General features: G+C 37.6%; 1 protein-coding gene across 1 annotated transcript in view; it reads right to left on the reverse strand.

The window, feature by feature from the left end:
• Positions 1-304: 304 nt before the first annotated feature.
• Positions 305-12,510, reverse strand: part of POLR2M (RNA polymerase II subunit M) — a 28,043-nt gene continuing 15,837 nt past the window's right edge. The window contains exons 4-5 of the mRNA XM_074234583.1: positions 2,837-3,044; positions 305-707 (exon numbers count right to left, since the gene is read on the reverse strand). Coding sequence (XP_074090684.1) covers positions 567-707; positions 2,837-3,044 — 349 coding nt within the window. The 3' untranslated portion in view covers positions 305-566. The remainder of the gene's footprint in view (positions 708-2,836; positions 3,045-12,510) is intronic.

Raw genomic sequence — 12,510 nt, forward strand, 5'->3', positions numbered from 1 at the left:
CCCTTGGATGATTTCTTTAGGCTTCTCAGTTCTAAGTTAAAAAAATGAAGCAAGAAAAAGCTAAATAATTCTCTAAAATTAAGCTAGACGTGGAAATATGTTAAACATTACTATACATATACAACTTTTACCAGACTGTTCACCACCATGGGGAGAGGATGAAAGGGAGGGTGGTAGAAAAATGTGGAACTCAAACTTGTAAATGGATCTTGAAAACTATCTTTGCATGTAATTGGAAAAATAAAATAAAATTTCAATTAAAAATTATATATAATTAAATTAGAGTAATAAACTAAACACAAAATACTGAAAAATTTAATTTATTTAAATATAAGAAAGAGATTTATCATATCCTTAGTAGAAATTTCTTTTTAATGTTCTGAATGGCAAGCACACCATGAAATCTTCAGTCTGAATGAGCACTCATTCACATGGTAAATTTCTACCTTTGACTGCTGGTCTAAACAACTCAAAAGCATCTTCCAGAGCCTAGGAGTCTAATGTAATGAAGGAAAACTTCAGAAAGTGAAGAATTTAGGAGGCTGCTCAAACACCTTCCTTCAGAATTAATCCTCAGAAGAATGATAATCATCTTCATCCCTCACTTCTCTGTATCTGATTGGCATATCACCTTCAGGATTATAGCTCTGCATTTTAATATTCAATCTTTCAGCCAGTTTTTGTGCAGCAAGCTTCGCTTGAATTTCCTTTAAAAGAAAAAAAAAAACAGCAAAATCAAACTTTTGTATTTTTTCCTCAATGTTTTTATTTCTTAAAAATGTTCTACTAAGCATCTTCATAGCCTATTTCACAAAAAACATCCCTATACTTTATCATTTAACTAATTTCGTAAGTCAGGATATATCTCAGAGTGTCCCAACCAAGGCAAAATTCCTTTCCAAGTCAATTCACATTTACTAAGCAATTTCTATATTGTAGGCAGTATACTAGGCATTGCAGAAACAAAAGATAACCATGAAGATAGTTCCAGTTCTACTGGATAGAAAACACTATCAACAGATGGCATCCGGCTCCTGCTATCTGAACAATTCTGAGTGGCCTCACCATCTCCTAAAGTAGCCCTTGGTATCATGAAGCTGTGCTGACTGGATCCACCAAGACAGGCATGCCCTCTCACCTCAAGTGGGCACTTGTAGTTGTCTTTCCACCTACAAGATGAGTAGAAATGATGCCATCGAGAACACTGCAATCTCCAGAGAGCTACAATCATACTACCCTGAATTCTATACATACTATTGATCTCAATTAGTAATCAACAATATATGGAAAAGAAAATCTCGGCAAGGGTCAAATAACTGGATTTGGGACTTAAGAGAGTAATAAATATTGATGGACTTTTAAAGAAATATGCTCGTCAGCAACTTTTGTTATTAAAACACCAATAACACTCTAAGTGCTGTATTGATTCTCCTACAGAGAGAAGTTCCTACATGAAAACTAAGCCCTAAGAGTGCCAAATGCCACAATGAAAACAAATAGACCAGCATAGACAAGACTTTGTATAAAGGTGCCTGTTCAGAAAGTCTCTCTCCAGGGAAGGGGCCAGCCTATCAGTAGAAATGTTGCTTCCTGCAAATGATTACATGACCAACTGTGACATGGTGGCCACATTCATTTCTGCTTTCACATTCATGCTTTCCCCTGTCCCTTGGACCTAACACCAAGCTCCCAAACTGTTAGCTAACAATACTGTAATGAGTAGCTAAAATTTCATAATAAATTCACATTTGAGGGAGTTCATTTAATTTCTTCAAACATTTTTTTATTTATTTAGGGCAATGGGTTGACTTGTCCCAGGCCCCAGGATAGACCCCAGGGTCTATCCACTGTACCACCCAGCTGCCCCTCATTTAATTTCTTTAAAAAATTTCAAAAGCAGGGGAGGCTAGGTGGCGCAGTAGACAGGGCACTGGCCCTGGAGTCAGGAGTACCCGAGTTCAAATCCGGCCTCAGACACTTAATAATTACCTTAGCTGTGTGGCCTTGGGCAAACCACTTAACCTCCACTGCCTTGCAAAAAAAAAAAACAAAACTCAAAAGCAGAACTCTCAACATCACAGATAAAAATTAGTAAACCAAAGCTAGTTACTGAAGAGATCCAATACAAACTAGACAATTTAGAGAATATGTTTTTTGGCTCCATAAGTACAAGAAGGACTTTGACAGAAATACCATTTTAAATATTTGAAGAAAAATGGTTTGTTTGTTTTTTTTAGGTTTTTGCAAGGCAAATGGGATTAAGTGGCTTGCCCAAGGCCACACAGCTAGATAATTATTAAGTGTCTGAGGCCGGATTTGAACTCGGGTACTCCTGAATCCAGGGCCAGTGCTTTATCCACCATGCCACCTAGCCACCCCTGAAAAAGTTGTTTTTCTTTTAAATACACAGATATGAAAATACCATTGCAAAGAGACAAGTAATAATACAAACAACTATTGGACCAGCTGATGTTATTGGTTATTGGTGACATACCTGCTATACATGATATGCTCTAGCACCTAACTGGAAATGTACTGCTACAAGGATGTACTATGCTGGAAGTTAGAAAGGGTTTGTTTGCCTGCCAGCTTAAATTATTTGCGACACTTTGTTGTGACCCATTGTTCTTTGAAACTTCAAACATTTTTGTCATTGTACTTCTTTCCCATTTTTCAAGCTTATACATGAAATACTGTGCTGAAGCATTTTATGTGCTGTTAACAGACTAAATAAAAAATGGCAGATTATAGTCAAAAATCTTCATACAGATTTCAGGATTCTAATTTTAATCCTTAATTATGCATTTAAATTAGTAAATAAAAACATTCCTAATACCTCATAATTCTGTTTTTGTTGCTTCTGAATTGCTAAAGATTCTTCCATAGATAGTAACAGTGTAGGCATGTGGTGAAGTGGTGGCAGCCGAGCTGCTGTGATGTCATCCAAATGCTTCTTATCCCTACGCCTCCTTTCTTCCGCTGAAATGGGAGACTCTCTTCTCTGAGGGGAATGACTAGGTGAGTCATGAGATTCTAAAGGTAGCCTAAGGAGGAAAAAAAATAACAATATTAGAAGTGGACAAGTTTATAAGATCTATTGAGTCTATGTTTTAGAAGAATCTTAGTTTAATCATTAACAATGAACTTAACCAAAAATTAGAATATTCTCCTGAAAGTGGAAAATTGTCTAAAAATGTCTATAGAAAAATGAATGAATTACATATTACAGTAACATGCATAATTTCCCCTCCTTCCATCTGACTTTGCAGAAATTTTGCAAGCATTTTATTCATGTTTGAAAGCCTTATCTAAGTGAAATGGAATTTAGAATTAACATTTTTTGCTTTCTTTATTAATTTCTCCTATTACTAAAGAATAGGGTGGGGGGGTTATTGAGGAATTTGGAGAAAAAGATCTAATTAAACAAGGCAACCAGGTCATATATGAGCTTGTCAGAGAAACAGAGAGGAAGAGAAAGATTCTTCTAGTAAATCAAGTCAAAATTTCCTTTGAAGTTTAAAGCTTTGAGATTTAAGCACTTCTAACCTAAAAAGAAACAAACAAACAAACAAAGAAAAAGGCAGAGGCTACAGCCCCTTCTCAACAGAATGGGATAAATGGGGAAGGCCATGTCTGTTATCTTACTCCCTACTCGGGGATATGAGAGAGAGATCAAGAATAGGCTAACCCTAACCAAATTGATGACGAGGTTTCATTTGAAATTTAGCATTTTCTATTGACATCAAGCAATTCTACTGCTTCCTCAGATTCCTTCAATTTGAATATGCCTCAAGACTCCACTCTAGGCCCTCTGCTCTACTTGCTTGGCTCTCTTCCTCAATGACTTTATTTACTCTCATGGCTTTAATAAAAGCTTTTTTCATTTCATTTTCCATACATCTCCCTTTGCCAATGAAATTCTCTAGTCCTGTGTCTCTTCAAATTTTAATCCTACATCTTCAACTTTCTGATAGCTCCAACTAGCTGTCCTGTCACCTCACCTCAACCTATCAACAACCAAATTCATTGGATTTTCTCCAAAGCTGCTTCTCCTCTTTTGGACTTCCTTGTGACTAGGACAAGCATTCCTTCAGGCATTGAGATGGTCCTATTAACATGAGCAGGAATATAAGATTTTAGATTCAAACAGAAGAAAACTCAGGGTTCACCTAATCCATCCCCTTCATTTATAGTCACATTTAGAAGAAAAAGAAGAGGTTGGGAAGAAAGATAATGAATTTGGTTTTAGACAAATTCTGTTTGTTTTAGTTGGGCCTTCTACTTTCTGAAACTGACTCCTTCCATATCCTTATCTAGATTTGATAGTTCCTTCCATCTTAACCAAAATGGTCATTGTAGTATTCATTGTTTCTGAACATGACACAACATATTCTTACCTCCAAGGTTTACTTAGGCATGACTTTCTTTTGAATGAGCTCCTTTCTTTGCTTTCTACTCATCTAAATTCTTCAAGATGCAGAATTAACCAGTCTTTTTTGAAACCCTCTTTAGCCATCACTAGCCCTTCAGAATAGCTACTTGTGAATTTTATACTTACCATTCCCTTACCTTGCAGTATTTATGTAAAAGTCTTGTCTCTGTCAACTGATCCATAAACTCTTTAGAAGTACTACATCTTAAAAGGGGAGGTAGGTGGCAAAGTGGATAGAGTAGCAGAGCCTGTACTCAGGAAGACTCATCTTCGTGAGAGAAAATTTGACCTCAGAAACTTAGCCATGTGACCCTGGGCAAGACACTTAACCCTATTTGTCTCAGTTTCCTTATTTATAAAATTGAACTTGCAAAGAAAAAGACAAACCATTCTGGTATTTTTGCCAAGAAAATTCCAAATGTGATAACAAAGAGTCAGAAATGAATGAAATGACTGAACATGAGCTATATCTTATTCTTTTTTTCCCTACAGCTTGAGATAGTGCCCCAGAGACAACAAGCACTCTGATTGCAAACAATGATGTTGGACTATGACCTTTCAAGAGTTACATAGGTCCTAATGTCCTTTTTTTTTTGTCTTCAGCTTTTTTCCCACCTCACCTAACTAGTTGTATAATCATGGTCAAGTTTCTGAGTCTCTCTCCCATCCATAATATGAGAATAAAACATGAACTCCCTATTTCACAGGGTATTGTGAAGATCATAAGCATTAATTATATAATTAAACTTTGGATGTTTTTTGTCCTTACTATAATTTGTATACATGTCTTACCTCCTCACTAAACTATAAGAATTGCATTTTTCAAAATGTTAATATTCCAAGTACACAGTATTATATATTTTATTAAGTATTGCATGCTGAATTTTGCAAGCCTAAGTGGTCCCCTCAAACCTAAAAAAAGGTAAATTTAATAAATATTTAATGGAATTAAATTATACCTAGTTCATATGACAAACCAATAAGAGCTAACAAAAATAATTCATAAACACTTTAGTATTATAAATGTAAACTATTATTATTCCACATACAAATCATTTGAATCTCAAAAGAATGATTCTACTGGCAAGAATGCCAATGTGGCAATCTTTGGGGGGAAGATATAGTGGGATGAGTCAATTCTTTATATCCTGCCTAGCAAAAAGCTGTCTATAAAGAAGGTAGGAGAAACAAATATGACCCTCAATTTAATTCCATCTCATCTTGGCAACTACGTTAAAATCAGTACAGCATAGAAAGCAATTTCCCCTTCCAGGAAATTAAATGGCTATTTTATTCACAGCTGACCATTAGATAAAGTGGCTAAGAAGCTATATTAACACACTTTTTCCTAAAAGTTCTCCGAATCTCTAGATTACCTCAGTTTTCCCAACACATTAGATGAAAGTTACTGGGACCAGAAACATACAGACCCAGTTAACATGACTAACATTTATAAAATTCCAAAGCTTTACAAAAGCTTCTACAGTTCCAAAGCTTCCAAGTTTAAGTAATTGTTTACAACACATGCTAAGATTTGGGGGACAATCTTTATATTTTAAAATCTAAGCCACCTTTCTGTGTATGTGTGTGTGTGTGTGTGTGTGTGTGTGTGTATCTTCAAAGATTTTTTTAAAAACTTTTAAAATAAGTACAAAGTTTGAAAACAAAGATCCTAATTCTCAGTTCAGAAAAAAATTAGTATCTTTTTCTTTTATGTTTTTGCAAGGCAAATTGGGTTAAGTGGCTTGCCCAAGGCCACACAGCTAGATAATTATTAAGGTGTCTGAGGCCAGATTTGAACTAAGGTACTCCTGACTCCAGGGCTGGTGCTCTATCCACTGTGACACCTAGCCACCCCAAAAATTAGTATTTCAAAAGGAAGTATTGGAGATATTTCAAGACAACTGTTTATGCTACCTACATAACCAAATGAATTCATTTGTTAATTAACAGGCTATGTATAACCAAAGTAGTATTTTCTAGTATTTCTAACACATACCTTTGAACTACCTTTAAATGGGGCTTTGAATGATTTCCCTTCTCTTCTCTCCAATTCTCCTACTTTTGATGCCTCTGGAAGCTTATGATCTTGCATGTCACTTGCAAGGAGTACTGTTTGTCTTCAGTGTCTTTGGAAATACTATCAACTGAGGTATCCAGTTCCATTAAAGATCGTGTCTTAGGTGCTCTCTCATAAAACTCATAAGCTAAGGACTCTTAACTAAATTTTCGAGAGACAGAACCCACAGAGGGACCCAGTGAGGCAGTTCTCTTACTCAAGGTAACCTGGAAAAGAGCAGAAAGGCTCTGCTCCCAGGGGTTGGAGGGGCGGCCCGACATAGAAAAAGAACTTCAGCCTCCCAGAGACAGCCCCAGGGTGCTGGGAGCCCCAGCTCACAGCAGCAGGGGAGTTCCCTGACCTACTCCCTGGGGAACACTGGGCACAAATTGGGGGAACAGTAGGGGAACGTCTGCCAGGATGAGCACATGAAGCCCAGCCCTCAGGGCACGCAGAGAGCAGCTTGGCCACTGCATTCCAGATCCAGGAACCAGAAGCAGGTGAAGCCCGTAAGCAGGAGCCCCCAGGGCATGAGCCCATTGAGCTGAGGGACGGGAGTGAAGAGAAACTGCAGGCTCAGTCCTCTGCCCCTGGAAGAGGACTGTGGGGCTCTGACCACATTCAGATCCTGATCACAGTCTAGCCCCCCCCAATAGAACAGCAGGGCCCCCCCACCTCAGCCCCGTAGCAGAGGGAGGTGCTTATGGTCATTCACAGAGGAGGGAAGACAGCCTCACACACTGAGACCCTTGTGGGAGTGTCCCAAAAGCTCAGGAAGCACCCCCCCAAAACAGGCTTAGGCTGGGAAAATGAGCAAGCAGAGAAAAAAGAGGAACACCATTGAGAAATATTTTGCATATGAGCCCAAGAAGGATCAAACTACTCAGTCTGAAGATGAGGAAGCACAAGCTCCTGCATCTAAAGACTCCAAGAAAAACAGAAATTAGACTCAGGCTATGATAGAGCTCAAAAAAGACTTTGAAAATCAAGTGAGGAAGTTAGAAGAAAAACTGGAAAAAGAAATGGGAGAGATGCAGGAAAAACATGAAAATGAAGTCAGCAGTCTAGTCAAGGAAATCTGCTTGGGTCAAATGGATAAAACAGTTCAAAAAGTTATTGAGGAGAAGAATGCTTTAAAAAGCAAAATTGGCCAGATGGAAAAAGATAAGAAAACTCTCTGAGAACAAATCCTTCAGACAAAGAATAGAACTCAAAGAGACTGATGAAATTATCAGAAATCAGGAATCAATACTTCAAAACCAAAAAAATGAAAAATTAGAAGACAATGTGAAATATGTCATTGAAAAAACAACTGGCATGGAAAACAGACTTAGGAGAAATGATTTAAAAATTATTGGAATACCTGAAAGTCATGATCAGGAAAAGAGCCTTGACATCATTTTCAAAGAATTACTACAGGAAGATTGCCCTGATATTCTAGAAGCAGAGGGCAAAATACAAATAGAGAGAATCCACCGATCCCCCCAAGAAAGAGATCCCAAAAAACCAACCCCTAGGAATGTTACAGCCAAGTTCCAGAACTCCCAAGTCAAAGACAAAATATTACAAGCAGCCAGAAGGACTCAGTTCAATTATCGTGGAGCTGCAGTCAGGATCACACAGGACTTAGCAGCAACTACATTGGAAGCTTATAGGGCTTGGAATATAATATACCAGAAGGCAAAAGAGCTTAGAATGCAGCCAAGAATCAACTACCCAGCAAGGCTGAATGTCCTCTTCCAGTGAAAAAGATGGACTTTCAATGAACTAGGGGAATTTCAAATGTTCCTGCTGGAATGGCCAGAGCTGAACAGAAGGTTTGATCTTCAGATACAGGATTCAGGTGAAGCATGGAGATTGGAGGAGAGGGGGAAAATATGAGGGACTTAATGAGGATGAACTGCATGTATTCCTGCATAGGAAAATGATACTTGATAATACTCATATGAACCTTCTCATTTAATAGAGCAGGTAGAAGGAGCTTTTATAGATGAAGCACAGGAGAAAACTGAATTTGAAGATATATTGTGGTATAAAAATGGATTCAATAGATAAAAGGAAAATGTAATGGTAGAAAGAAAAAGGAGAGGGGGAATAGGCTAAAATATTTTATATAATAAGATTTTTCTTTATTACAATGAGCTGTTGCAATGATATGGAAGGAGGGAAGGTGAGGGGGAATGAGGGAATTTTTGCCTTCATCAGAGGTGGCTAGGAGAGGAAACAGCATATATACTCATATGTAGTAAGGAGGAGAGAAGGGGGATGGGGGAAGGGGGGGGAATGTGAGTGATGGAGGAGAGGATGGACCATGGGGGGACAGTGGTCAGATATAACACATTTTCTTTTTTAACTTCTTGCAAGGGGTTGAGATTGGATGGCCTGTCCAGGACCATAGGGTCAGGTGAATCCTGGGTAAGGGGTGGTATGTGGGTTCGGGGCCTCTTGGCCCCAGGGCTGGGGATCTGTCTGCTGCACCACTCAACTACCCTACAGCAGAGACAGAATGAAAGGAGAGATAAAATGGTAGTAGAGAAGTATGGAGGGAGTTGCGATCAGCAATGGTAACAGTGGAAAAATATGGAAGTAACTTTTGTGATGGACTTATCATAAAGAATGTGAGCCACTTGCAACAGAGATGGTGGTATTGGAACACAGACTGAAGCACATTTATTATTATTATCATTATTATTATTATTATTATTATTATTATTATTATTATTATTTTCTGGGGGGTGTTGCAGGGCAAATGGGACTAGATGACCTGCCTGGGGCCACACAGCTGGGTGATTGTTGGGTGTCTGAGGCCAGATTTGGATCTGGGTGCTCCTGGCTCAAGGGCCAGTGATCTGTCTGCAACCCAGCCACCCCTACTATTATTATTACTATTTTATTTTATTCTGGGTCTTTTTTGGGAGGGGGGATTGCAGGGCATGGGGTTGGGATGGCTTGCATGGGGCCACACAGCTGGGTGATTGTTGGGTGTCTGAGGCTGGATTTCGGCTTGGGTGCTCCGTCCACTGTGCCACCTGGCCATACCTACTATTCTTATTCTTCTTATTATTATTATTAATTTTAATTTTTTCTCTCCCCTTTACTTTATCGCTTATACAGGTCTATATTTGTAGTGCATAAAAAATATTATTTGTACAAAATCAGAATAAATATAAATAGATAAAAAGGAAAAAAGGAATAAAATAAGATTCTCTGTCTTTCAAATGTGCATTAAGATGGAGAAGGTCAGGAAATAGGCTTTTTTTAATGATCTTGTAAGAATCTAGGATCAAAGAGTTAAAGGTGAGATGGAACATAGAAATCTTCTAGAGCAGGGGCTATTAAATTTATTATGTCAGGACATTTTCGGCAGTTTACTAATGCTTATGGATCCTATTTCCAAATAATATTTTTTAAAATTAAAAAATGAATACTAAATTTCAACTCACATTAATAAAATTACATATGATTTCCCCCATGAAAAATTATGGACCCTCTCAAACCTATGCATAGATACCTTGGGTGATCTGTGTATCCAGGTTTAAGAATTCCTTGATCTAGTCCAACACCTTCAACTTTTTTTTTTTTTAATTTGGAGATAAATGTTGCTGAGGAAGAGTGAGCAACAAAGGAGCTTGAGTGTCTTGACACAAAGGTAGCAATCTTGGAATCTGAACTCATGTCCTTTGAAACCAAATCCAGTGCTCTTTCCATTGCACTGTACCATCTCCCTGACATTTGTTATAAAACATCACAATGACTGCAATATTACTTTTTCATGTAAAGAAGTCTGATCTAGCCAATAAGTTTCTAAAGGAAAAGGGCTCCCCCCTTGACTTCTATGTATCCCTTCCTAAATCACCTAAAACAGCATTTTGTACACTTGAAGGTATTCAAAATTCATTGGTTAATAATGCAAAAAGTTGGGGGAAATGACTGTCTATATGCCAAAAAACAAGTCTGGAAAAGTGCTCAGACTAGTAAAATTCTTTTTTTATAAAAATTACACATGTCAAAATATAAATATGTAGGAAGTATTTTATTTCCCACTAGGGGGATACAGAGATGAATAAACAAAAATCTATCTTCAAGGAGTTTCCACTCTAGTAAGGGAGCCACGACAAGGGCACAAATCACAAAAATAAATGAAAATATAAGTACACAGGAGTTTAATAAAATGTTATGAAATAATTTTTCTGGACTATAAAGAGTGGGAGATGCAGGGGATAACTTTGTGGAAAAGCTGAAATATTTAGATAGGAAGCATTCAACAGAAAGAGAAGGAAGGAATGCATCCTAGGATAAGGAATTTAAAGAACAAAGGCTTTATAAAGCAAGGAAATAATAAATTTGAGGAATAGGGAATACCAGAGTTTAGCAGGAACAGAGCATACATTAAAATAATTAGCATGAGTAAAGACTGGAAAAGGAAGCTTGGGAGATGGAGCCAAGGTGGTGGAGAAAGACCAGTAAGCTGTCTGAGCTCTTCCCAGTTTCAAGCCTCTAAACAGATTCTGGAGCAACAGAACCTACAAAAAGGTGAATGAAACAATTTTCCAGCTTAAGATAACTTACAAAGACTTCAGGAAAGATCTGTCTCACTGAGATAAACGGAGAGTGCAGGCGAAAGTAGATGGTGTCCAGACAACAAGCAAGAGGCTCTTAGCCACAGCACAGATGAACATCCAAGACCCCTCAGTCCTGGCTCAGTGGACCAAAAGCACAGCAGGTCAGCTGTGAGGCTTCCAGTGCCAGCATAGAAGACAAACTTCTAGCCTAGAACACCCAGCACAATACAAAGAGGTCAGGTCACCCCAGCAAAGTAGGGGCAAGCCACCAGCACACAATGCCCCAGCATCATGACCCCCAGTGGAAGCAACTTGGGACAGTGCTCCTACACCCTAGACACAGAGATCAACTTTAAAAGTCATAAAATAGGCTAAAAATAAGTAAAAAAAAATTAAAGATCCCTGATCATAGCAAGCTATTATGGTAAAAACAAAGATCAAAACAAACTCAGGAAAGGACAACAAAGTCAAAATACCTACAGGCAAAACCTCAAAAGGGAAGATGAACTGGTCTCAATAATAAAAAAAACCTTCTTGGAAGAACTCAAAAAAATCAAATAAGAAGTAGAAGAAAAACTGGGAAAAGAAATGAGAATTATGTAAGACAGAGTCAACAATGGAAACAGAAGGACAAAAATTGACTGAAAAAAACAATTCCTTAAAGATACAATTGATTGAAAAGGAGGTTCAAAAATTAACTGAAGAAAATAATTCCTTAAAATTTAGAATTGGGCAAATGGAAGTTAATGACTGAGTCAGCAAGAATCAAACAAAATCAAAAGAATGAAAAATAAAACATAAAATACTCATTGGGAAAAACTTCACCTGAAAACAGATCCACAAAAGATAATTTAAGAATTACTGGACTATCTGAAAACCATGATCAAACAAAGAGCCTGAAAAGTATCTTTCAAGAAATTATCAAGGAAAACTATCCCGAAATATCCTAGAACAAAAGGGTATAAAATAGTCATCACCAGACTCCATTGCTCATCTCCTTAAAGAGATCCCAAAATTAAAAGGAATATTGAAGTCAAATTCCAAAATGATCAGGTCAAGAAGAAAAACCTACAAGTAGTCAGGAGACAATTCAAATACCCAGAAAGCAGTTGGAATTACAGAGGACTTAGCAACTTCAACACTAAAGAATTAGAGGTCTTGGTATATGATATTCTGAAAGGCAAAGAAGCTTGGATTACAACCAAGAATCTACTACCTAATGGGATCAGGGGGAAAGATGAATATTCAATGAAATAGGGAAGTTTTAAACTTGCCTAATGAAAAGAACAGAGTTGAACAAAAAAATCTGATCTTCAAATACATGATGCAAAAGAAGAAATAAAAAGAAATTTTAAAAAAGCCATTAGTGAATAAGATTGGACAGTTTACATCTCTACACAGGAAGATGTTATTTGTCCAACTACATCTCTATCTGTGCAGTTTGCAGGAGCAGACAG

Source organism: Macrotis lagotis, chromosome 4 (assembly GCF_037893015.1).
Source record: "Macrotis lagotis isolate mMagLag1 chromosome 4, bilby.v1.9.chrom.fasta, whole genome shotgun sequence".
Taxonomy (NCBI): Eukaryota; Metazoa; Chordata; class Mammalia; order Peramelemorphia; family Peramelidae; genus Macrotis; species Macrotis lagotis.